At 47.5% G+C, this 27,200-nt stretch overlaps 1 protein-coding gene across 2 annotated transcripts; it reads right to left on the bottom strand.

Annotated features, from left to right (window-relative positions):
* Positions 1–15,471: 15,471 nt before the first annotated feature.
* TAPBPL (TAP binding protein like) lies at positions 15,472–21,081 on the bottom strand. Of its 2 annotated transcripts, XM_036739504.1 has the most exons (7): positions 20,861–21,081; positions 19,470–19,703; positions 19,007–19,276; positions 17,902–18,240; positions 17,217–17,519; positions 16,808–16,919; positions 15,472–16,644 (listed from the first exon to the last, which is right to left on the bottom strand). In XM_036739504.1, exons 1-7 carry the CDS (start codon positions 20,919–20,921, stop codon positions 16,581–16,583), a joined length of 1,383 nt encoding a protein of 460 aa, XP_036595399.1. In that variant the 5' UTR covers positions 20,922–21,081; the 3' UTR covers positions 15,472–16,580. The 2 variants fall into 2 exon arrangements, with proteins under 2 accessions (XP_036595399.1, XP_036595400.1); XM_036739505.1 differs by lacking the exon at positions 19,470–19,703 and having other exon boundaries at positions 20,861–21,030.
* Between the last annotated feature and the right edge of the window lie 6,119 nt (positions 21,082–27,200).

Below are 27,200 nucleotides of genomic sequence, written 5' to 3' on the forward strand. Positions count from 1 at the left end.
TCCATTGCATAGGATCAATAATATCATAACAATAAAACAACATTACAAGGATAACACAAAATAAGTACACAGAATACTATCATCATTCCCACCCCCCTTGAACGATTGGGGCTCAAAATCTTGGGGTAAGGGGTGAAGGTCTCATTTTCCATAGCTTCTTCTTGCTGAAATTGGATGTAGAGATGTCCCTGCCCCAAAAAGTCCCATTCTAGAGGTCAGTTCTTTAACGAGCTGGCAGGAATTCCAAGAATGCTACATGCTTAGGCAGTCACCAGAAAGTGCAGGGTGCTTAAGCCTAAAGGAAACAGAACTAGCAACAATGTTAGCCAAAACAAAGGACAAAAAGAGTAGACAAGTATGGGCTATTATCCTTCAAATAAAATCATCTCAAGTTTGGTTGAGATTTCAGTTATGCAAAGATCCAACATCAGAGCCAAACTCAGGTGGGAAATGTTTCTTTTCAAAAGGAACATAATGAGGAAGCCAAGAGGATCCCACCCTAGATAGAGACTAAGATTGTCCTCTCAGCCTTTCCCCAGATGTACAAGGAAACACAATGGGAAAACTAAACTAAGAGGATCCCATCCTAGGTAGAGACTAGGATTGTCCTCCCAGCCTTTCCCCAGGTGTACAAGTTTTCATCCGTTAATCACACAAGGTCACCTTCCCTCTGAGTGGCTTATGGCATTTACCAGCATCAGCCACACCTGTGGAGTCTGTGAATCCATTATTATAACCCTATTCACAGTAAAATATATGGTTCAGGGGTACGATTTGGTAATTATTTTCCCCTGAATAGACAACTGTTACAGTGTTGTCCTTCCCATGGGCTATGACTTCTGCAGCCTTTGGAATATCATCTGGCTTCCGTTTTACCCATACCTCAGCTCCTGACTTTATTCTATCAATGAAGCAAAACCCTTTTGCCCCTCTAGTAGTTATTTTGGGAGGAGGGTCAGTTTTCACAAGGATATTTTTTCACAGGGGATGATAATCACTTGAACTATCCTATCATTTCTACAAAATTGTACAGGTTTTTTACCCATATTCTGGAGAGTCACAACAATTTCTTTTTGATAATTCAAATCTATCACTCCAGCCAATACATGTATTCCTTGAGCTGCTAATCCCGGTTTAGGTAATATCCATCCAAAATGATTCTTGGGGATTCTCATACATACTCCAGCAGGGGTTTTTCTTATCTCTTTCCTATTCAACCTAAAATTCTCTATACAATGTAAATCATATCCTGCTGAACCAGGTGTTCCTGGACTTGATAGTGGGACATCTTCCCTCACAGTCCAAAATTCAATGTTTTGGATCTCACGTGTTTGCTGTTCTCTGATCTGCAGATTTGGGGTCATCATTCTGGCTAGAGGTGTACGCCCCCCTAAGGGCCTATTATTCAAATTACGTAAGGCAATAGACAAATTATCCTTCCAATGTCGATATGAATTATTAGAGCTTAATTTTCTCAGCTGTTCTTTCAACAATCCATTCATTCTTTCAATTAGCCCAGATGCTTGTGGGTAATATGGAATATGATATATCCATTCTATATTATTCAACACACAATATCTTTTCACTTCTTTGCCCTTGAAATGTGACCCATTGTCACTTTGAATATGCATTGGGGTTCCATAATATAAACTTACAATATCTAGAGTTTTACAGGTGTTTTTCTGAGTTGCGTCCTTATAAGGACAAGCCACTAGTACACCTGAATATATGTCAACACACGTACATACATATTTACATCCTTTATCCTGGGGTAGTGGGCCAATATAATCTATCTGCCAAATTTGGGCTGGAACTTTTCCCCTTGCTATTTCTCCAGTTACTATCCTAGGAAGAGTTTGTTCTTTTTCTAATTGGCATATACAACACTTCTCTGTTATTTGTTTTAACAACGTATGAGAGATACTGATACCTCGATCTTGTGCCCATCGATGGGTGGCCTGGACCCCTAAATGGCTGGCGGTCTGGTGGACCCATATTGGTAAGGCTGGGTCATCAGTTGGAGTCGGAGTAGGGACAATACGTTCAGTAGCAATCTTTGCTAGTCGATCCGCATGTGCATTGTACTCACGTTCTGGTGTGGTCAGGGTCGCATGAGCATCAACATGAAAAACTGATAGATCTGTAACCAAAGACATGTCCCATATATTTTCCCATAACTCTTTACCCCAAACTTGTTTGCCATGAATCTCCCAATTCTGATTCCTCCATATAGGCATCCATGTAGCTAATCCATTAGCTACCGCCCACAAGTCAGTAAATATATGACACTGCCCTCCTTTCTCTGCTCTGATGGCCTGATGCACTACCATCAGTTCAGCATATTGGCTACTTCCACCTATCCCAGAACTTTCCAGAGTTCACCTTGTACAGGGGTTATAGGCTACTGCTTTCCAATGTCTCTTCTGTCCTAAATATTTTGCTGTCCCGTCAGTAAACCAGGCATGTTTCTTCTGTTCTTCATTTAGTCCGTCATATCCATTATTCCATTTCACTAAGGATGGTACCATCTGTTGCTTAGATTCAAGGGGCTTTTCATTCCTCTCAGTATCAATGTTTGCCACAGATTCATGTAGAGCAGAAACTCCATTTTTTGCCTGCTCTGGACCTATTCTGAATATACCACTTCCATTTGATTATGCTTGCCTCTTGTGCATGTCCAATTCTGTGAGAAGCTGGGGTACTCATTACCCAAGTCATAATTGGAATTCCAGGCCTTAATACCACTTCATGACCCAGAGTTAGTTGCTCAGTTTCTACTAAAGCCCAATATGCAGCTAACAGCTGCTTCTCAAAAGGTGTATACTGCACTCCAGATGAGGGCAGTTTCCTTGACCAAAAGCCTAAAGGTACACTTCAGCTTTGTTGTTTTTGCCACAGACTCCAATTTGCATAGTCATCTTGTACAGTCACTTGTAACTCCACTGGCCCATTTTGCATAGGCCATAAGTCCAGAGCTAATTGTATAGCAGCCTTTGCTTCCTCAAAAGCTCTACTTTGTTCAAGTCCCCAATCAAATTCATATTTCTTTCTAGTGACTTTATACAAGGGTTTTAAAATCTGTCCCAAATGTGGGATGTGGTGTCTCCAATAACCAAATAGCCCTATGAACTTTTGGGCCTCTTTCTTATTAGTAGGGGTGGGAAAATCCTGGATTTTTTGTCGAGCTTGTGGGAGAATTTCTCGCAGTCCTCTATTCCACTGTATTCCCAAGAATTTTACAGTTTGAGCTGGCCCTTGAACCTTTGCGGGGTTGATTTCCCATCCTTTGCTTTTCATATGGTCAATTAATAATGCTAAACTGTCCTCCACTTCCTTTATATTCTTTCCCTGTATCATGATGTCATCTATGTAATATGTAAGCTGTACGCCAGGTAACTTTAATTCATCCAAATGCTCAGCTACAATCCTGTGGCAAATAGTTGGGCTATGAATATATCCTTGTGGCAGGCGTGTAAATGTATACTGTCAGCCTTGCCAAGTAAAAGCAAACTGGTTCCATTGCTTGGGGTCTATTGGGATCGTAAAGAAGGCATTGGCCAAATCAATAACTGCATACCAAGTCCCTTCATGTTTTTGTATTCTCTCTATTAAAGTAACCGTGTCTGGAACAGCAGCATACAAGGGAGGAGTCACTTTGTTCAGCTGTCTATAATCTACTGTCATCCTCCATGTCCCATCTGACTTTCGGACTGGCCATACAGGGTTGTTCCATTGAGTAGTTGTAGGGACTAACACTCCTGCCTCAACAGGAGTGTGCCCACCTGGCACACGATATTGCCTCAAAGTAATTATTTTAGAAGATTCGGGCAAAGTGATTGGATCCATCTTGATTTTCCCCGCTAAGACTGCATTAATGCCCGTTTTCCTCACAGCAAATTGGTATTTCCCTTCGGGTAAATTTAAGTTCATACCCTTCAATATGTCTATTCCAATGATGTATTCGGGAATAGGCACAATAACCACACTATATTCTTTCTTGGGCAACTGTCCAATTTTCATCATTAATTTAACTTGCCTGGCTGATATTTCAGTCCCTCCTAGTCCTGTAATGGTAATAGGAGTTCCATGGCTGAACTTGTCTGGATTTCCATAAATAAGGGTGGCCTCGGCCCCAGTATCTATTAATGCCTCAGTTACCGTACTTGACCCATTTTTCCAATATATGGTCAAGTTAACGTGAGATCTGCAATCCAGCCTGCGTATTTCCTTAATTTGGACTGGGGCTCGGCCTGTTCCCTAGTATTCCCTTTCATGTGATTCACTTGGGTATGAAGGTTCAACGTCTGTAGCATTTGCAGGAGCAGTTCTTATTTCCCTATCTCTCCTGTTATCAAGTCCTTTATCCTGGTACATTCTGTACAATTCATTGGTTGGAATGCCATCTATCATTTCAAAACCTACCCCTGCTCTCAATAGAGCAGTAAACATTTCTTTTCTTGTTACTCTCTTTTGGCGCCAAGTTTGCTGGTTATTCACCCTTCTCTCTCGAGGAGATCTATCCCTTCCCCAGTCTCCTAAGTCATGTAACTGTAAAATCTTATTTATCACTGTTGTAAGACGGCTCCCTACTTCCCCAAGTAACAAATTCAAAATTAGTTGTTTATAAGCAGGGGGAGCTGTCCTAATTATTAAATTCCTATGAGGCAGTCCCATTGGATCATTGTAATATTTGTCTGCAGTTCCTATCATGATAGCAGTCTTCATTACCTCCTCCTTTAGTCTCATGATACAATCTCTAAGTGAATACCAGGGTCTGTGCTCAGTGGGCCACATAGAATCAGTAGCATATCTCTTATTGCATCCCACAGCGGCTAACGCCAACAGAGTAGTCCTGCTATCACCATTTCCTTGCTGATGATGTTCTCTAAAAGCTTGTTGAACTAGAGGATCATGGCTGATACCTATGAATCTCATACAGTCTGTCCTATCTACTGATATTCCACTGGCCCCTTGATCACTGAGTCTTACCATCCAAGATATTAATGGTTCTCCTATTCTTTGGCTGAATCTACTCAAAATATCTGTGACCTCTTGTGGTGAGAAATCTTCCTGAATTTCCCTTGTAACTGAATCTTCACCTCGGGTTTCTGTCTTCCTCCTTTGTATGGGTCGAGCCCTTGTCTGATCATTTAACCATCTCCCATTCTCTGTGTGAGGGACGTCCTGAACCCTAGTAGTGTTTTGTGCCTCAGCCCCTAACGTTGTCTCATTTTCCCCCCACTTGCTTCCTCTGCCACTATGGCAAGGACAAAGCAGGCAGTCAGGCTCAGTCTGGGCTGGGTTGGAATGCACCCTGGGCTTATTTGGTCTCCTGTTGCTCCTAGCCACATTAATAGAAAAGTTCTCATTTGAGTCAGTTTGTTCTCCTGCTATCTGAGATTCCCCTTCTTGCCGTGGGGTAGGAGTGCCCCATCTCTTTCACTTAATCTCAATCTTTCATATACTAGCCGGTAGGCTGATAACACTATCCAGCTTTGCCTAGATAGTGATGCCCCTGACTGAATCCCAACCTCTTGTAAACACCTTTCCAAATCCCTAGGATCTCCTCTCTGTAGCCTTGGTTCCCAGTTTTCACAGGGTCCAGCTTTTTTAGCCAATTCTTTTGTTAGGGAGGAATAAAATGGATCCTCCCACCCTGGGATATTCATCTCTTCCTCTGAAGTTCTGCTTCTAAATAGAGATCTTATACCTAGCGATCCCATCCTCGTCGCCAAATGTATTAGGAGGGCAGAGTTGATAATCTCAAAGAGGATCATATATATGTCTGAAAGGTTCAGAACCACCGGATAAAAGAAACTCTCAAAGTAGGAGGCAGAAGAATCAAAGCATATATTTAGGCTCCACAGTAACCAACCCATGAACCAGCATCCCCATTTTGACATATTGATCAAAAGCTTCCAGGCCCAATAAGTACTCCTTACAAGAGTAACCAGGAGGCTACAGAGAAGCATGATGGTGTAAAGTAAAATCATTCTTCCCCCTCTATGGTAAAAAGATTACCCACTGGCCTCAAGTCCTTGTTCAGCTTCCTCCCGTAGGTCAGCTCTGCTACTGGCAGCTCCTGCTTCAGCTCCTGCTTCAGCTTCGGCTGTGGCTGTGGCTGTGGCTGTGGCTGTAGCAGCCTCTGGCTCCAACGGAAGCTGTTTTTAACCATCCGGCTTCTGCGGGGGAGTAAGGTACGCCGGGGAAAGCACAGGTTCTTTCAATCTGCTTAAGCAAGGTGAAGGGGTTGACCAGGAAAGCACAGGTTCTTTCAATCAGCTTAAGCAAGGGAAGCAAGGTGAAGGGGCCAACAAGCTTACTCCAATCCGACATACAAACAGCATTCAGTTCAGGGGAAAAACCAAACTAGTCAAGGGCACTTGTTGACTAAGTGCTAAGGAGCCCATTTTTGGTTACCAACACACCATCTATCCATTTATTTATGTATGTATCTAGATGCCTGTCCGTCTCCCTATTGCTATACATCTATTTATACTTCTACATATATATATATATATCCACCTATTTATATGTTTGTGAACCTCTTCATTTATTTATCTATCTATCTACATATATATACTTATCTACCTGTAATGGGGGTTTTGAGAATATTTCATGTGAGTAACGCTATCTTAGGAAGCCTGGGAATACACCAACCCTCCTTACCTATCTGTTTATCTCTCTGCCCATCAGGCTGTCTAGTTCTCTATCCATCCATACTATCCTATCTAACCTCCATCTATCTATCTCTTGACTTGTCTATCCACCCATCTAACCATGAATCTAAATAACTGTATTTATCTAACAATTGCTCTCTCTAATACCTGCCTGTCTCAGTTTGTCTCTCCATCTATCTACCTGCCTACCTACCTGTCTATCCATCCTTCTCTCTAGCTATCTTTCTAAATATTTGTCTGTCCATTCACCTAGCTAGCACCCAGGGGTGCTGGAGGGCTCATAGAAGGAGATGAGGCCTCAGACAAAGGTCCTGCTCCATCCCAGCTCTTAATACTATGTTGTTTTTAATTTCATTTTAATTTATAGAATAAAACAAGCATTTCTATAACATAGTACAATAAAAAAGATGATTGTACATGAAACTGCAAATCTGCTATGTATGACTTGCTATTTCTTTAAAATATACAACAAAATTATGTAACTTTCTTTTTTCTTCTTTTTTCTTCTCTCCCCCCCAGAGATGGCTACCACTGGACACAAATAGGTAAATATGTGTATTCACACATACACGTGTGTATATGTGTATACATGTATGTGTATGTATGTGTGTGTAAATTGTTCTAAACATACTTGTATTTGTCATTTCTTTCTCTGGATGCTTCTTTCTTCGTATGTCCTTTATAGTTAATTTGGGTATTTATAATAGACAAAATAACTTATTCATTCAAAGTCGTTCTTAAAACAGTATTGCTGTTACTGTATACAATGTTCTCTTGGTTTTGCTCATTTTGCTCTTCATTATTTCATACAAATCTTTCCACGTTCTTCTAAAATCATTGAGCTCATCATTTCTTATAGCACAGCAGTACTCCATCACAATCATATACCACAACTTGTTCAGCCATTTCTCAATTGATAGGCATTCCTGAAATTTCCAGTTCTTTGCCACCACAAACAGAGCTGCTATAAACATTTTAGAACATAGAGGTTCTTTTCTTTTTTCCCTAATCACCTTGGGAAATAGATGAAGTACTGGTATTACTGGGTCAAAGGGTAAAGACCGTTTGATAACTCTTCGGGCATGATCTCAGATTGCTCTCCAAAATGGTTGGATCAGTTCACAGTTCCACCAACAATGATCCGAACAAAGGTCTCAATTTTTCTACATCCCCTCCAATATTTGTCACTTTCCCCTTCTATCATTTTAGCCAATCTGATAGGTGTAAAACGATATCTCAAGGTTGTTTTAATTTTAATTTCTCTAATCAATAACGATTTAGAGCATTTTATATGAGAATAAATTGTTTTGATTTCTTCATTGGAAAACTGCCTGTTCATATCCTTTGATCATTTATCAATTGAAGAATGACTCACATTTTTATAATTTGACAAAGTTCTTTATCTATTTTAGATATGAAACCTTTATTTGATAAACTGCCTATAAAAATTATTTCCCAATTTTCTCCTTTCCTTCTGATCTTGGCTATATTTGTTTTATTTGTACAAAAGCTTTTTAACTTAATGTAATCAAAATTATCTCTTTTACACCTAACTTTGCTCCCTCTCTCATTTATTCATAAAGTGTTCACCTATCCTTAAGTCTGATAAGCAATATGTTCCATGTTCTTCTAATTTCCTTATAAAATCTCTCTTTATATCTAGGTCATGTATCCATTTTTACCTTATCTTGGTAAAGGGTGTGAGATATTGGTCCATGCCCAGTTTTTGCCATACTGCTTTCCAGATTTCCAAACAATTTTTACCAAATAATGAATTCTTATCTCCAAATCTGTATTTGACACTTATCAAATACAAGGTTCTTACATTTATTTGCTGCTGTGAATCGCATGTCTACTCTATTCCGTTGTTCTACCTTGCTATTTCCATGTTGTTTTAATGGTGCTTCACTGCTGGTGGCCAATGATGGGTTTAATGAGGACAATACAACAACTCCACTGGGGTGTGCTCTGAATTGCCAGGCAAGGTCCCGATGCCTTCCGCGGGGGTGGCTGGCACAGCCAACTGCCTGAAGGACCAAACTTCTTTTCAGCCAGCTCAGCCTCCCTCTAATGATATTTAGATCTGACTTACTTCGAGTGGATGACTGAGCCAGCTTCCTTTCTGTGAAGAAAAACAAACCCCACATAAACCAAGCAATCTCAACAATTCAGATGTTAGGAGAATAAACCCTAAAGACTTTTCCTATGTGAAACAATAGGGCTGTAGGATTTTTCAGCACAGTGTCTTAAAGGATGTTCTAATTGAAGCTTCATCCCAGAAGAGGGAGAGAAATGTGGAGATTTGGTCTAAGACAGGATTGAGTGGTCTTCCTTCAGGGGAGCCTAGGCTCATCCATAGTCAGGGAGGAATCAATGACCCCCAGTAACCCAAGCCAGCATGAAGCCAGGGAAGCCAACAAGAGGGCTCCACAGGCAGATTGCATGGGTGGGCTCCATCAGCTGGCTCTATAAACAAGCTTTCATTCCCCTGTCCAAACCTTCGCCAATGGGACCATAGGAGATTTCATAATTGCTACTAGTGGCCAGTACAGGACACTGCTCTCTTGGTGTCCTCAGATGGCTACCTCCTTAAGTAGCTGAAATTCAGCTGTACTTGTCTCCCTATCCAAGTAGGAAACATGTCTCCTCCTCCATTCTGGATCATCACCTAATTCCTACTCACTTAAAGTCAGAGTAAATTAGATGCAGGAAAGGCCTTGGGATTGACTTGTGGTCCTGATTCCATTCCCTTCCAATCTTCTCAAGGAAACCCCCACCCCTCAGTCATTCCCTTTCTTTCCTCTTCAGTCTCTAAGCACTGGCTCTTTCACATGTACACATATATACACACATGTATGTACAAACACATAAACATACACACATGTATACCTACATTTACATGCACTGACCAATATGCCCAGATCTCTCCCTTAAACCTAGCCTTGATCCAGTCATTCTCTCAAGTTATCATTTATATAATAAATCCCTTCCCACCATCCCAGACAAACTCCGAGAAAGGGATGTCTGCACTTGCCTTCATGTCCTCACCTCCCACTCCCTTTTACTACTCTTGCAGTTCTGACCCCATAATAGGACTAAAACTTGTCTCCACAAGATGATCGGTGGCCTCTTCATTGATAAATGCAGTGTCTTTCTTCTCAGTATTCATCCTTCTTGAATATCCTCATGAAGGTGCTGGCCCCATTGACCACCCTCTCCTGGGACAGTTCTCTCTCTTGGTTCTCCTCCTTCCTATCTAGCTACTCCTCAGTCTCCTTTGCTGGATCTTTATCCATGCCACCATGATTTAGAACTGTGAACATTCCCCAGGGCTTGGCCCTGGGCTCTCTCCCCTTCTCTCTCTTTACACTCTGCCTTCTTGATCTCACCAACTCCTGGTTGATTCCCTTGTCCTCACCATGCAATCATCAAACATTTACTAAGCAGGGTTTGCTTCCTTTGTGCTTCTCTATCACTACCTAGTATTTTGCTAGATACTAGAAGACTCTTAATAAGCATTTGTGGAATTGAATACACTGTAAGAGGCTAGAAAGAGGTCCAGGCTTTAAAGGAGTCAAATGTGATTTGTTTTTCAAGTCCAGCCCTCCTCTGTCCCCTGACCACATTTCTTTAGCCCACCCCACCCCCAAAGAAGCTCAGGTGGAGCCAGTCTCCCTAGATTCAATAAATCCCAACTTAGCAGGGGTAGCAAAGTGGGAATGGGCATATTGCAAAAGAACAGACCCATCTAGTGCTCTCTAAAAAAGCCCATGCCATGAAAACAGGGGTATCCAAAGTACAGTAGGACACGCACAAACCAAGGCACAGGAAACCAGTTTCTAGTATCTAAGTGAACTGGGCCACGTCACTTCCCCTCTCTGGTCCTCAGTTTCCCTACTTCTCAAATGTGGGAAGGGGGGTACTCAGGATTACAGCTTTCTCAAGCCAGAAGGGACCTCAGGGTCACCCTGTATAGCCCATACCTGAAGCTTAACGGTGTCATAGTCGCTGGGGTTAGACCTATCTATGTTCTAGCCTCTAGAGCCCCACTGAATATACAGCTAGAAAAGAAGTATCAGGCTCTTGGCTTCTTCATTCCTGTAAAGCAGCCACCAAGCACCAACGCCTTTTCTTCTGAGGCAGGCAGTTTCCCCTTGGGGAGCTTCAGGACCCCAAGGATACTGGGAGAACTGCTTCCACAGTCAGAGACATTGACGATTGCCAATGGGTGCTTTTTCAGACAAGTTCCTCCTCCACATTTTGTTGGCATCAGGGGCTTAGGAGCCCAGCCATGAAGTCCTGTGCAGGTAGCAGAAACAGATCCCTGACCTTCTTTCTTGGGAGGCCGATGAGACAGCTTCCTGTTGAGAGCACCAGGCACTTAGTCACTCACAAACTCATTCAGGAGTCAACGCAAGATGCTCTGGTGTTTTATGACTTCATGGAAGCTGAGTCACATTAACGACCAGCTCTAAAGGTAACACTGCATCTATTTCCTCCCCGCTAATGAGCACAGCAGCAAGCAGCACCAGTGATATCTTTCTAAGAGCCTCAAGCGTTCTGTGTGAATACACATACCGTCTTAGTCAGGAGAATCTTTCGATTTTGGCTAGTACAGCACACCTTATTGTCTCATCAACAAAATGAGGGTGATTATACCTGCTCTACCTACTTCACAAGGTCGGCAGGAGTATGTAGGGTTTGGGGAGCTAGAAAGGACCTTAGATATCATCTACCCAAACCCCCATTCTGCGGATGAGGAAACTTGAGACCAAGAGAGGGGAATGGACTCACCCACCAGTATACAAGGAAAGGAGAGCCAGGATTCAAACCTACATCCTCCTACTCCAAAGCCAGGAGATAGAAAGACCGCAAATGATAACTTCCAGAAGGAAGCTAGAAAGCATTGCTAAACATTCCCACAGGCTGGGCAAGAAACTAAAGATCTTAGGGGTGATGTCTTTGTTACTGTGGCCAATCAAAGACAAGAAATTCAGAAGGGAAAGGTTCATTTCAAAAGTGAAGAAGATGGTGCCTGAGAGCGGGCTTTCACTGTCAGGGTCATTGCTTAAAATTCAGGTATGGCAGCCTCTTGACCAGGGCAGGGGTGCACCTAACAAGGGCTGGTAAGAATAGATTTGTGTAGTACTGTGCAAGTCTAATCTAAAAGCCTTTAACTGAACAGGAAACTACCTACCTAAATACCACAGAGAATTGCTGCAAGCTAGGAAGAAAAGTGGTAGAGACACCCAAAATTTATAGGGGCAAAATCTAAAAGAGGAACCAGCAAAAACACCCAAATGGCCTCCTGTGTCCAGAAATGTACAGAGTATGAGTGCATCAGATAGCCAAATGGAAGGCAGCAAATATGACTTCATCCAGCGGATAACCCTGTGTTTTGGTGGAATGAGATCATAACTAAAATGTGGCTCTGGAAGGGTATGCATTGTTCAAAAGAAAAAGGTCAGGAGGGCTGAGTGCCATTGGGACAGTACTGTATATTAAGAAGGTATACTCATATGAGCAAATCCAGGAGACAGAGAGAAGGCACATGGGGCAAAGCATTTAGGTAAAAATCGAGGGAGGCAGAAACAGAAGCAATGCCATCATCAGAATATACTACAGCCCACCTGGTCAGAGAGAAGAAAGAGATGAAGAATTTGGGAAATGTGCCACAATCCTAGCTTGAAGCAATGGTAGAATGACAAAGGGGCTTCAATGATCGAAGCATCTTCTAGAATTTGCCCAAAGTAGAACAAGGAATAGTTTGCTGAATAGATGGTTAACGATTTCATCCTTTGAACAGTGGTTCTTTCCAACCACAGAAACTGATTATGGTATTGAATCTAACCAACAAGAAAGAAGTGATTTCCAGGGTGGAAATGGTAAGAACCTTGCAGGGAAATGATGGTTCCACTTCAGAAGAAAGAGAAGAAGAGAGAAGCTAAGCATAGTTTTTATGCTCCCTGGATTTTAGAAGAGTCATTTTCAAAGGTTGAGGGAAAGGAAAGAAATCATCTAAAGAAATGGATGTGCATGCACAGGGCCATCACCAACTGATGTAGGGTTTAAGACACATACAGAGGATGGAAGCAAGGACACACAATGGAAGACACACATAACATGAATATGCACACACATACACACTCACAATGTGGCACCATTTTGAGAGCAGAGTCCCTGGCACTGGTACATAGTCGGCACCTAATAAATGTTTATTGACTAATGGTGTAAGGAGAGCTAAAGCTCAAAATGAGTTGAGGCTGGTGAAGAAAGCTATGGACAAGAAATAGTCATGTTTTTAATTATTTTGCAGAAAAAAATAAAGAAAAGGAGAGAGAGAAAGATCAAATAAGGGGCAGGACTCCGATCAGGGTGTGTGTATGGAACCGTAGTAAGAGTTCAATCAATAAACATTTATTAAGCACTCGCTGTATGCTAAGCACTGTGCTAATTACTGGGGATACAAAAAGTGGCAAAAGACAGTCCCTGTCCTCAAGAAACTTACAACCTAATGGAGAAGACAACATACAAACAAATAAATACAAAACGCATTTATCTACAGGATAAATGGGAAAAGATTAACAGAGAGGATGCAATGGAATTAAGAGGGATTAGCAAAGGCTTTCTGTAGAAGGTGGAATTTTAATCAGGACCTGGAGAAAGCCAGGGTGGTCAGGAGTCAGAACAGAGGAGGGAGAATGTCCTCAGGTTTATCCACCGTATCACCCAGCTGCCTCAAACACATAGCAGAGGATGGTTTGGATACATTGGCCTCTGGCTTCTAGGTCCAGACAACAGTTTGGGTGTACATTTCATTGGTAAAATTATCTTTTTCCAATCTTCAGTACTCTAGTCTTTAGATTGTCTTACCATGACATATATTTTCTCTTCCTAGCAACAGTTAGCAGTTGTTTGTCATCATAATGTTCTTCCAACTTCCAGAAACTTATACCACACTATGAAGGAATCAGCACCAACTCCTCCAGTTGCCTGTTCTGTCTGAAGGTATTTGTTTGTATTATCATTAATTAGCCCGGTTTGAAGCAGTGGGTTGTCTGTTCTTATGGTTCTTTTTCATTTTCAGCCTGGTGTTCTTTGTGCTATGACGTGGCTCCTCCTGTTTGACTGTGAGCTTTAATGATCCATGAAATGCTTGGCCACACACACACACACACACACACACACACACACACACACCAACCAATGCTGAAATATCCTTAATCATTTCAATTTGGGTGTAACAATTGAACTGAGCTTTTCAAGAGCTATAACATTTCAACATTTCCCTAAAGTAATACACAATCTTAAAAAAATCACAGGATTAGAAACAAAACAGAAATTAAAAGTGCATGCATATGGCATGAAAGAGGAGTAGCCAATGGTGGGGAAAGCAACCCAATCCAGTTTCATCTGATCTGAGTCAGCCTGAAGTGGGAGAAGCAGATATATATCACCATCGCTGTCACAAACTGACCCCATATCAATGTCGTTGCTTCTTCGAAGTAATCTGGGCAGCCCTAGAAACACAGAGGTGGTATGAAAGTATCTAGCTATTTTAAGGAGTCTGAGTCAGATGGACTGGACACCCTGAAATGGATGAGCTGAAGGAACTAGCCAATGGGATTGCCGATACATCAAGAGTGGCCTTGAAAGGTTATTGAGAATTAGAGAGGTGTGGGAGGACTGGAAAAGAGCAGCTACTTCTCTGGTTTTCAGAAAAGACAAGAGAATGAAGTCTGGTAAGACTTGGGTGAGATGGGAAAACTGGTTCTGATTGAATGGCTGGACCCCAAAAGTTGTCATGAGTGGTTCCAAGTCACCAAGCAAGTAGAGTTCTCAGGCATTCTTTCCAAGACCAAGTCCTGAAGGAGCCAAGACACTCAGGCTGGAACTCCCACCATGGAGGCCATGCTGTCCTGATTTGGGATAGGCCAATGTGTCTGCTCCAGACCCGGCACATGCTTCACACCAGCCATCCCACCAGCCACCTCGCCTGCCCCTGCCCCACCCCCAACCCCCACAACCTCCTGCTCTGGAAACAATCGTTAAATCAACACTGTCATTGCTTCTGGAAAGGAGAGGTCCAACATGGCTCCTATCTCTGTGACTTCCCAGCCCAAACACCACCCCCACCACCACCATCCCTCCATATGTATAGGCCTTGCCATTTGAATATAAGCTTCTGGAAGGCAAGGACCATCTCACTTTGGTAGGTGTGTCCACAGTGCCTGGCACATAGTCAGTGCTTAATAATAGCCCAGGGATCTATACTTGACCCCGAACTGTTTAGCAGTGATTTGGATAGGCATAGCTGTTATGCCAACTGCATTTTCAGATGACAGTAAGGGCAGATAACTAAGAGGGCACAACATTCCAAAACCCCAAATGACACCCAGATGAAACTGAATGAAAAGAAAGGTAAAGCCTTATAATTGAGTTTAAATGTCCAACTTCACAACTATAAGATGGGGAGGCATTGATAGGGTTAAACTTGACAGAGATCTGGGGATTTTAATGGCCTGCAAACTCAACATGCATCTACATTGTGATCCAGTGCCCAAAAAACCCTAACACCATCTTGGGCTTTCACTGCAAGATGTAGTGTCCAAGACTCTATTACCTTAAGCCATCTGCAAGGCAGCTGTGATCCAAGCTTCACTTGCGACTGTGGAGCTCAGTTGAGAAGATCAGAAAATCAGAAGAAAGGAGGTAAGAGCAAGGGCTTGTCCCTAGTCCCTTCCCTCTGAAGACTCGGATGAGATAACCAGTGACAGGGACACCGAGAAAGTTGGGGTAGAACAGCCATTTTTATTGAGATAGATTGGAGCTGGTGGAGAGGATGGTTCCAGTCATTTCCTCCATTCCTGACCCATCCCTCCCATTCCCTGTCTGCTCTCCAGGCTCTGCTCCCACCACCTCTCCCTGTACTTGGCACCTTTGTTAACATCCGCTCTGTCCCTCCCCTCACTACTGGCCGGTCTCTTGGACCTGCAGTGCAGGTCTCAGGATGAATTTCAGAATCTCTAGCTGTCTGGTGGCTTTTCTCTGCCCCTTCTTCAGGACCCCTCCCTAATCAGTTCTTTGTAAGTTCTACAAACAGGATGCAGAGAACTTTCCTAATGGTGCTTGGAATCCAAATTAATTAAATGAACCCTAGTAAGCATCCATGTAAAGTTTTACAATTGAGTCCAAGAAATGAATTTTACAAGTGAGGGAGGAGAAGGGCTATTTCTCTGAAACAAATCTGAGCTTTTTTGTGAATTAAAAACTCAATATGAGTCAGGTGTGTGAAATGGTGGTCAAAGAATGGTAACGCCATCCCATCTCGGGCCTCACTCGCTAAGCACCCAGGATGAGGGAGGTGCCAGGCCAGCCAGGCTCTGCCTTCCCTCATCAGACCTCCCCTAGAGCATTGTAGGGCATTCTGGGCACCACGTTTTAGGAAGGCCATTGATGGGCTAGATGGTAGCCAGAGGAGGGCAGCCAGGATGGGAGAAAGCCTGGAGATGATGCCAAGTGAAGAGGAGAGAATTTCAGATTTGAGAGGGAGTTCAGAAGCCATCAAATCTGACCCCTGCCACCTAGCTGGGCCTTGCCCATTCAGTACCCAAGAAGCTAACTTGGGGGGAGGGGATATGAGAGCTGCCTTCAAGTATCTAAAGGACTACCAGGTGGAAGGGGCAGTAGGACCATTCAGCATGGCCGTGGAGGGCAGAACCAGGCACAACTAAAGGAAGCGACAAAAAGTCAAAGCTAGGCTTAGGATGTGGAAGAACTTGCTGACAATAAGAGCTGTCCCAGCATGGAGCACGCTGGCTCTTGGAAGGGAGTGGGTTCCCTCTCACTGAAGGTCTCTAAGCAAAGATTGGCTCTATTGTGGAGGAAATCTCTTCAGGACTAGGTGGCTTTGGTCATCACTTCATGTTCTGGAATCCATGACTCCTGGGGTCCAGATGGGTGGCTAGGAAGAAAAAAACACAGTGAGAGGAGTGGGGTTGACCTCACTCTGGGATTGGGTGACTGCTGGAGGAGGCTGCCCCTGTCCTAGAGGGCCAAGCACAAATGGCAGGGGGCTGCTGAAAGAAAGAGTCTGGTCACTAGACAGGGATCCGTTGGAGGCTTACCGGGACACAGAGTGGGAGGCTCTGCTTCTTCCCTTTCTTCGGAGGCCCAGGAACAAGAGGCCAAGAAGGAACAGGAAAGTGGCGATGAAGAACCCTATGGATGCTCCTTTTTCTATAGATAGAGGAAAGCAGATTGGGTAAAGCCCCCTTGGAGTACCTCCTTGCCCCATCATCTCTGAGGGAAGCTGTGGGGAGAAGGCTTCAGAGTTTCCTGGTCCCCCAAGCCTAGTCTTTATGCAATGTACTCCTGGGCCTTGCAGGGAAAACAACAGCAGATGACACAGGAGGGTCCCAGAAGAGGAATAAAACCAAGATGCCAGAGCTGAGAAGAGCCCCCAGGAGAGCCAAAGCACCACAGGCTGGGAAGACCTCAGGAGGGGGAGAAAGGAAGACTAGAAGGCTTCTGTACCTGGAGGGCCAACCCAGATCTCCAAAATGATTGGCTCAGTCAGGGAGATGTGGGAGACATGGCATCTGAAGGTAGCCCCCTTGGGGCCAGGTTCCACCCTTAGAGAGGAGGAGAGGCTGTAGGTGCCTACACTCCCCTGCCGGTGGCTGGAGAAGTAGGCGCCAGAGGCTGGGGCAGGGTCACAGCCTGGCTCCTCCCGGCTCCAGGTCACAGCCACGTCTAAAGGGTAGTAGCCAGAGATGGTGCAGAAGAGGGTGGGGGGCTGGTCCTCATTCACCAAGTTCAACCGCACTTTAGGGGTCTCTGAAGGGAAGAAGACAAGGGGACACAGGTCTGAGGAGGCTGAATCCACCCTCCCCATGCTGGAAGGGGTTTGAGGAGACTAAACTATGCTGCCTTCTCCCTGTTAGTATGGGGTGCAGTGAAACCACAAAGAGATGACTGGAAGGTGTGGGAGTGGTCTACTGGCACCTAGGCATTATTGTGGTTGGCTGTCCTTGGTTCTGGAAGAGGACCATGACATCTGGGAGGTGATGCCGTGACTTGCAAGCAAATTGGATTGAAGTGAGGGAGGGCTGATAACCTGCACATTTTAAAGGCATTTCCCAGTCTACGTTGGGAGGTCAAGGCCTTGGAAGACAGAGGAACCTCGAGCCCACCCCCGTCCAGTCATCTCCAGCCTCACCCAGGATGCTGAGGTGAATGATCTGCTGAGCTTGGTGTTGGGGAGTAGAGATTTGGCAAATGTAGGTTCCCTCATCCCTCAAGGTCAGGCCTGGCAAGGTGAGGGAAGCGTTCCCAGCCTCCAGCAGCTCCCTGGACTCCAGCCGGGCCCCCTCCCGAAGAGCCTGGCCCTGCCCTTCGGTCCAGGCATACACCCTCTGGCCTTGACCCTGGTGCTGCCGCCTCCATTCAAGCTGAAATGGGCCCGAGTCAGGGGCCATGGAGAAGCTGCAGAGCAAGGAGGGAGAGGCCCCAAGGGAAGACTGCACAGACGGAGCCTGCGTCATCACCTGGAACACCACTGTGGGAGGGAAAAAAGGGATCTGTGAGTGTCTGTGGCCACAGCCTTTGGGGGGTTGGGGGGGGGAGGGGAAGGGGGGGCTGGAATCTCTGCCTGGGGGGCTGGGGGTGGGTGAGGAGGGGGGACCAGGATCCCTACCTAGGGGGGCTGAGGAGGGGGTGAGGAGGGGATTCTGCCTGGGGCGGCCTAGGGGTGAGGGGAAATCACTTCCTGGGGGGGCCTGGGGGTGGAGAGGGGGAAGGGAGGATGGGGTTCCTGCCTGTGAGGGTGGGGAGGGGCTCGAATTCAGCACCAAAAAGAGGAAATGAGCTGGTACTGCAGAAGAAAAAAGTCAAGGAGGCCTGAAGGAGACACAGGCCTCCCTCTGGGGACCTGCTGGGAACGGTGGCCTACTGGTCCAGTCTTATCTAGGGGATTTCTTGTGTAGAGACAGGGGCCTGACAAAGTGGACACTGGCCCTCCATCTCTGTGCCCTGCCCTGAAGCACTGACAAAGGGAAGTCTGAGACTCTGCTAGTCAAAGGCCCACAAGTGAAGGCCTAGGAAGGTGTAGAGCCCACCTGGGACAGGACCAGGATGGGTCCTGAGCTCAGGGTTCTCAGAACAGCAGCTGGGTAAGCCTGAAGCCAGGCTTCACACTGGCAGGGCTGGGCTGAGATTCCATGAAGGGAGGCCCTCCCCTGGCCTAGGGAGGGGGAGTAGACAGGCCCCTGAGGGAGGTGGCAGGTTTGAAATCCACTGTCTCCTGCAAACTAAAGCTTCCTCACCTGAGGCCAGCACTGTCCCCTGGGGGGTCAGGGGCAGGTTCAGCTTCGGATGCAAAGGAGCCCCCTTCTCTGTTCCTCCGAGGGTCTTTATCACCATGGAGACACTGAACTCTCCCCCAGACACCTGGATGGTGCTGATGAAATAGGCCGCCTCGGGAGAGGTGGCCTCCTCTCCAGCCTGGTTGAGGGGAGTGAGCTCACAGGTCACCACCTTCCCTTGGCAGGCAGCATGGAGCAAGACCTCAGCGTGAGGAAGCTGCACCTGATCCACTGTGAGGAAGGAAGAACAAGATGCAGTTACTGGGGCCAGGGCACCTGGGAAGGTGGGGGAAAGGCTGGGAGCCTGAGCAGGACTTGGCCAAGGTGCATACCAGGGGTAAGGAGCTAGTAGGGAGGCAAGGTAACTAGGCTCATGGGCATTCGAGGATGGAACAGAGTTGGGCGGGGGTCCTGAAGCTCTCACCAGAGGCCTCAAAAGCAATGGGGGTGTCTCCCTTGGCTGCAGGGACCCCTGGGAAGTCAGTGAAGCTGTCCAGTGTGCCATCATCCAGAACTGGCACTTGCTTCAGCACCAGGGTGGCCTGAGCCACGTTCAGCGGGCTGGCAGAGATGCCCCAGCCATACCCATCCTCTTTGGCCAAGACACAGTCCAGGACCAGATCGACCCCTCTGTGGAGCCCCTCAGACTCATCCAGCTCTGCAGGGGGAAAGAAAGGTGAGCATCCTCCAAGCTGGTCTCCCCGTCCCCAGGCTCCCCAAACCAGCTGTCCCGTGGGCTGCTCCCCAGCTCCACAAACTCTAGTGGCTCCCTATTACCTGTAGGGTCACTGCTTTGGCATCTGAAGCCCCGCTCCCCTCGCCCCTTCGGGTCTTCCCAGTCTCACTTTTTACTTCTTGACTCTACTGGTGAGGCTTCCCTACCTGCTCACTCACATTCCTCCACACCCGTCCCTCATCTCCCACCGCCCGCATGCACCCCTTCCCATCTCCGCCTTTTTCCTTCAAGACTCAGCTTGAATCCCGACTTCTACCCGAGGCCTTTTCCGACCCGGCGGCTGGTGCCCTCGGACCCCCGCCCCCATCATCTTGTACTGATCGCATATATACAAATGTATGTTGGAGTTGGCTCCCAGGTTGGAATGGGAACTCCTTGAGGGCAGGCCCTGGTTCACTTTTGTCTCTGTATCGCCAGAGTACAGCCCTACCCTCACCCCCTAACCCCCAGCACAGAGCTGGGGCTCCGTCACCACCTTCGGGTTGTTGGCCTGGTTGACTGCAGTGAGTCTCAGTGGTATCCCAAAGGGGAAGAACAAGGTGAGAAAGGTCCTGGGTGTGGGGGTCACAGGGCTGAGGAAAGGGGGAGCTTGGAAATATGGTCCTTCCCAAGGCCAGGGGCGTGTTGGACCTCCTCCGACATTGACCCGCAAGCTGCGGGAAGGCAGGTACAGGTGGCCTTCCTGGCCCCCTCCGCCAAACTGTAGCTAGTTCGTTCAGCCCAGCCCTGCCCTAAGCCCCAGTCACCTGAAGGCGACGGCGGCCCCACCCCCACTCTCTCCACCGTCCGGGTCTGCTTCCAGTAAATCGGTTCAGCGCCTGATCTGCTGCCTCTGGGGCCCCCTGGGCTCTCTGCACCGCAACGTGTCCAACCTCTCCGAGGTCCTGCCTCCCCCAAGCACTCACGCGCACACCCGGCACACAAGTACACAGGCACACAGGCACACACACACAGAGGCACACACACAGGCACACACTGCCCAGCTCTGCCTCCCAGGGCCCCGTCTTCCCCACCTCCCGCCCTCCCCCCCCACCCAACCCCCGTCCGGACCTTCTTCCCTTCCCGGTCCTGGAGCTCACCGGCCCAGGTGGCCCCCGCCCAGCAGAGGAGAAGCAGGGCGCGCAGGCCCGGGGTGCCCATGGGCTCCTAGCAGGCAGTCCCCGTCTGTCTAACAGTGTGGCCGGTCTGTCTGTAGGTCTCTCGATCTGCCCGTGTCTGGGCCCGCGGCCCCCCACTCCCGCCGGCTCCTGCCCTCTCCCACCCCTCTCTCTCTCGCCTCCCTGGCCGCACTTTCTGTTTCACTTTCACTCTCCTTCTCCGGGGCAAAGAGACTGCTGCCCGGGCAGGAAGAGAAGTGGGGTAGAGGGTGCTGGCGCCCCTCTCCTGCCTGGCCCCCCACTTCGCCCAGCCCTGTGTGGAGGAGTGGGGAAGGGTTTGGGAGCAAGAGTCCCGCCGCCCTCCTGCGCCTGGACTGAGCCCTGCTGTGGAGCTAGAGTGACCGGCATTGGTGTCCCAGAAAGACGGGGGCAGGCTGGGGGCTAGGGAGGGAGCGCTTGGAGAGGTCCTGGAGAATGACAGGGCCAAAAGACAGGGAAGTTCGGTGCCCCAGGCGGAACTGGCAGGCTTTGGGGACCCTTCCTTGGTCCAAGTTTTCATGGTTTTCCAGATCGGTGACCCAGCAGGTGGGGCCTGCCTTCACCGGAAGCACATGCGCGTATACCCCCTTAATCCCAGAAGAAAGACCACCCAGTCACAGCAAGAGTCCTCTGCCTACGTCCCCGGCCTTTTCCTTTTGTTTCTTCAGCCGAATATGCAGGGGTGGGCTTATGCTGGATGTAACGAAAACCTTCCTGGCGATGGGAAAAAAAAAGCAGGCTGAGTCAGGCAGTGCCAGGCTGGGCTGGGCTGCCCTTGGGTGGAGAGGTCATCAGTAGTGAGTCTTTGGGGGGATGGATTGAAGGAACTAGACTGGGGACCCTTTGCAGAGAGGAAACTAGGGGCTTTTGAGAACCCCAGAAGGCAGAAGCTTCTAGTAGTTGAGGAAAGGGAGGAATCAGAGGGCAGAGGCCCTGCCAGCTGTCCAAAGTCTGCCCTGGCATCCTGTTCTTTGGGCAGTCACAGGGCCTGCTCCTGATCGGCCCTGGGAGGTATGGTAAGGCAGTTTCTCTCATCTACAGGGAGACAGAGAAAAGGCTCAAGGAGGGTGATGGGACAGGTAGTAAAGGCAAGGGAGGGAGGGAAAGTAAAGGATAGGACTGAGAGAGAGACCACAGTAAGGTGTCAGAGAGGAACGAGCTGGAGGAGAAGCTGCAAGGAAGGGGAAGAAACGATGAAGTGAGGAGAGAAGGGAGCTCAGGGCCAGCAGTAAGAGAGGAGCAGGGGCAAAGCTTTGGAACAAGGCCCGTCCCGGGCGGCCCCTGCATCTTGTGACTCAGGGGCCAAGGAACAGAAGGTCCCACTGTCCCACCCGTCAATGCCAACTAGAAAGTGGGCGAGGCAACCCCTTGGTGGAGGGAGAACTTTGTCTGCTCCTACCCTATCTGGTTTATTGGATGCAGTTCTGAGGGCACTGTTGGAAAGAGTATCCAGAGGTGTCATGTCAACAAGCATGTAAGTGCCTTCTCTGTGCCAGGCCCTGTGCCAAGTGCAGGGGATACAAAAAAGACAAAGCCATGGAGGACCTCACAGACTGATGAGGAAGAAAACAGGCAAACAGGACAGTGGAGGAACAGCCCCCAGGACATACAGCCATCCAGGCCTGGAGTGGCTGCCCCGTGAAGGAGGCCAAGGGGTCATGTTAGGCTCAGGTCAGGAACAATTTCCTAACCCTTCGGGCTGTCCAAGAGAAGAATGGGCTGGTTCTCCCTTCCACATGGGTGTTAAAGCCAGAAGGAACCTGAAAGGACATTGAAACCACACTCTGTTTTACAGATGGGGGAACTGAGGCTCAGAGACATGAAGGGATTTACCCAGGGTCCCATGCCAAGTCAGTCTCAAAGGCAGGATTGGAACCCATCTCTGTCCTCTGTGCCAAAGCTGGATGATGAGCGTGTTTAGAAGGAATCGTTTGGGGAGATGGGTCTTTGGTCTGCCCTCTGAGGCCACTTCCAAACAGATCATGTGACCCTGGAAGGACCTGAGCATGGACAGGACAATGCAGATGCTCCCAAACCCCAGGGATCCCCTGGCATGAGGGACCGGCTCTCCTTGGTGCCTCCCTCAATATGGCCAATGGGGGGGTCACCAACATTATCTCCCTGGGGGCAGCCTGAAGCTGAGCAGCCCCTGTGAGATGGCTTATTATTCTAGGCCTTGCCCATCATATGTGGGGCCGCAGAGATGGGTCAGCTGTAGAAAACATCATTGAAAACCTCCTGGGTCCTGAACACCAAGGCCAGGAGCCGGGCTCAGAGCTGCCCATGAAGAGACCCAAACACCTCAGTCTGAGAGTTCATCTTCACAACCTCTGGATCTTTGCCCAGGCCCAGCTGATCCTTAGCCCAGACAAAACTCAAACCCGCATTTAGCATGCCTCTTCCAGAAGAGTAAACATTCCCCAAAATGGCTGGCCCTCAGGATCCAGAAGAGGGAGTGGCCTTGACACATGCCAGGGAAGCCCCTTGGGCCTCACCATGTACAACAGGTGCAGCTATCAGCCACTGATCCACTGGGCCCAAGGGCATGCAAACTCCCTCACTCACCCCCCTGGCCTGGCTGAGGTTCCATGGGTGGGCCGCTCACAGGCACCAAGATATAAAATCAGGCATCTGTTGAGAGAGGCAGGGGATCTCAGGCCCACAAACTGAGGCCACCTCCAGTGAGGGCTTTCCCACTTTTGCCCACCATGTGCAGAGTGCGTTCAGGCTAGCCACCTTTGCTCCAAGCCACCCACCTCCTCAGGAAGAAACATAATTTTCAGGGTATCTGCCAATTCCTTGGTCATTTAAAGGACTTGTTGGAAGACGCTCAGAGCAGCGAGAGAATCTCATGGCAGTTGGCTCTTGGCAAGGGTGCTTCCCCTTTGTGACGTCCTGCTTTTCTCTCTCTCCAAATGGGGCCCTGTGTCACTCCTGAGCATCGGTCCAGACTGCTTTGGAGAAAGGCAGGCAGGCGCTGACAGGTATTGACAGCTAAGTTCTCAGTCCTGCCAAAAAGTCGAGGGAGAGAACAAGAAGGAAAGCAAGGTCCAGAACTCTAATTGTCTAGTAGATGAGACCATGTAGGCTGGCCCAGGTCAGGGAACTATCTTAGCAGAAGAGATATCTTGTTTGGAAGGTTAGCCGGCTCCCCCTGTAAAAATGATGGTGTTTCTGTGCTTCTCTCTATAATGGGGAGAACCTTTCTAAAGAAACAGTCAACCACAAAAATGACAATAACAGCTGACCCACATTGGCCTTTGAGGTTCCCAAAGCACTTTTCAAATGGCATCTCCACCCTGGAAGGAAGGAATGTCATCATCTGCATTTTACAACTGAGAAACTGAACCTCAAGAATGTTAAGTGATCAGTCCAAGGTCACACAAATCAGGCTCTAACTCAGTCTTCCAGACTCTGTTCTCTGCTCCACTCTGTCTGGTCATTATAACACATACATAATGTGTGTGGGGGGGTGTATGTGTGTGTGTGAGTTTGCGTGGTATGTGTGTGTGTGTGGTGGGTGTGTGGGTATGATGTGGGAGGGGGAGGAGTGTGGTGTGGGGGCGGTGTAGGGAGGGTGGGGGGGTGTGGTGTGGTATGTACATGGTGTGGTGTGACTGGGGTGTGTGTGTGGTGTGGTGTGTGTGGAGGTGTTGGATGTGTGGGTGTGATGTGGGAGGGGGAGGAGTGTGGTGTGTGTATGTGTGTGTGTGGTGTGGTGATGTGACTGGGCTGCGTGTGTGGTGTGGTGAGTGTGTGTGGTGTAGTGGGTGTGTGGGTGTGATGTGGGAGGGGGGAGGAGTGTGGTGTATGTGTATGTGGCGTGGCGTGGGGAGGGTGGGGGGTGTGGTGTGCTATGTGTGTGGTGTGGTGTGACTAGGGTGTGTTGTGGCTGGGGTGTGTGGTGTGGTGGGTGTGATGTGGGGGTGGGGTGGGGATGTGGTGTGGTGTGGTGATGTGACTGGAGTGTGTGTGGTGTGGTCTGAGTATTCCACTCTCCTTGGATGGCCCAGAGAGGGAGAGTTCAGGCCTCAGGGCTGTTTACTTTCTGTCCCAGCTGAAAGTCTTTGTGTGCCTGCAGCTGAGTGAAGCCCCCTGCTTCCCAGCACCACACCTGAAGCTCCTTGGCATAGTCCAGGAATTCCCCAGCCAATGGCTCCATATCTGCTCTTGTTGAAGCCCTAAGGCCACCCCTGCCTTATGATGTGTTCAAGCTGCCATACACCAAAGCAAGGTCTGGGTGACTGTTGCTTCCCAGAAGGCTCATCAGTCTTTTAGAGCAAAACCATCTAGTTGAAGATTCTGTGAGGTGACTCTGTCTAGGTTCAGCTCTGTTAGTAGGGGGCCTCATGGCCCCAGCTGGCTGCACCCAAAAGGCCTGCTCTGGCAGCCGTGAGACTTCCAGGCTTGCCCTTCCCAACAGGCTGTAGCCCTGGCTCCTAGCCTAGTTATGGCCCCTGGATTCCATTTACCACTTGCCCATTCGGGATGCAGTGTTGTGCCTTAACGACTGTTGTTCCTCTGAATATAGGAGAATCTCTTTGTTCCACAACCAATGAATTAAAACACTCTTAAATGAACTGAACAGAATCAATTTTGATGCTAAAAGAACCTTGAAGATATCAGGAGATTCCATCTAAATAGACACACAGCTCCCTCTTGGAGAGGCAGATGGACTTGGCAACGTTGCTTTTATGGGGAGCCCAAAGACAAGACATCACATGGCTTCATGGGGTCCTCGGCCACCTGTACCCAGGATGAACATAAACACACTGACCACATGAAGCTCATTGAAGCCTTGGCCTCAACGTGGAAGATGAGGAGGCAAATCAATCCTACAAAGACCTTGACAAGATCCTCCAAATCAAATGACCGCACTCCTTGATATTTGGTGACCTGGTGTTTCAACAGTCGGGCTAGCAGCTGTTGTGGGGGTGAAAAACCAACACAAGCCCAACAACAAGAACGCTGCCAGCATAGGTTCTTTTTATCTGCTTTACTAAGGAAAGCAACCTTAAGGGGTTAACAAGCTTACTTTAATCCAGCATACAGACATCATTCACTTAGTTCAGGGGTGAAAGCCAGCACCCTGAACTTCAGAGCAAATACAAAGTACAAACATCGACAGACAAACCTTTTCTGTTTTAAATCCCAGTACATAGTTACCAGAGTTTAACAAAGTCCCAACATCCAGGTTACAAGCTGGAGGGCTCGTAGCTACAGCTTCGAGGAGTCTCCACATCAGCGTGCCACCAAGAGTGAGAGCCCTGAGCAAATAGCTCTTTCTCCTTTTATACAGTTTCAGATGTCATCAAACGTCATCGGAACCACCAGAACCTAGGCTCCTTCCATTGTCTCTGGAGTTAACACCTCCCCTTACGAACCTGGGAGCTTCACACCCACATAGGCTTAGCACCTAGTAATTAGGGGTTTGGGACAAACTTAGGAGCAAAGATCTAATCAGGCCTCCCTTAGTTAGCCCCACCTGGGGCCCCACCTTAGTTACCAATTCACACCCACATAGGTTTAGCACCTAATAGGGGTTTGGGCCTGGGGCTTAGCACCTAATATGACTCAAAGACAATCATTTTAAAACAGTAAGAAAGCCCCAACTTAATTGATATTACACCTGGGCACAGGAAGGAGGACAAGAAAGTCCGTTGGGAAAATTATTCAGGTATAAAAAACAGAAGAGGCCAAAGTCTTGTAGATCATTCAGAAGCTCTGCATTTAATCTGCTGTAGAGAATAGATGACAAATATTTTCTTTAAGGAGAGAGTTGGAAAGAAGGTGCTACACAGGAGAGGGAGGGAGAGAAAATTTGGAACTCAAAAACTTGTGGAACTGAGTGTTACAAACTAAAAATAAATTTTTTTAATTACAAAAAAAAAAAACAAAAAAAAAGAAGGTGCTACACATCACAGAAACTGAATTTGACTATATAGCAACAAAGAAAATACCAACTTACTGATGTAAGAATTGTGGTAGAATGATCTCTCTGTGAGGGAAGACTCCCTACTAGTTAGAGCAGAAGTCAAAAACATCAAATTGGAAGAATGGCAAAGCTAGGAAGACAGCAAAGTTACAATAGCTTCACCAAATGGCAGAATTTGAGAGTGGGGTGGGACCTCAGTGCCCATCTAGTCCAACTCACACACAAAGGAATCCCACCCAGAGTATACCAGCAAATGATTATCCGTCCTCTGCTTGAAGACTCCCAAGGACAGAGGGGAACCCAATATCTTCTAGGCAGCCTGTTCCACTTCAGGGCAGCTTGGCAACT

The sequence above is a fragment of the Trichosurus vulpecula genome, chromosome 9 (assembly GCF_011100635.1).
Source record: "Trichosurus vulpecula isolate mTriVul1 chromosome 9, mTriVul1.pri, whole genome shotgun sequence".
Taxonomy (NCBI): domain Eukaryota; kingdom Metazoa; phylum Chordata; class Mammalia; order Diprotodontia; family Phalangeridae; genus Trichosurus; species Trichosurus vulpecula.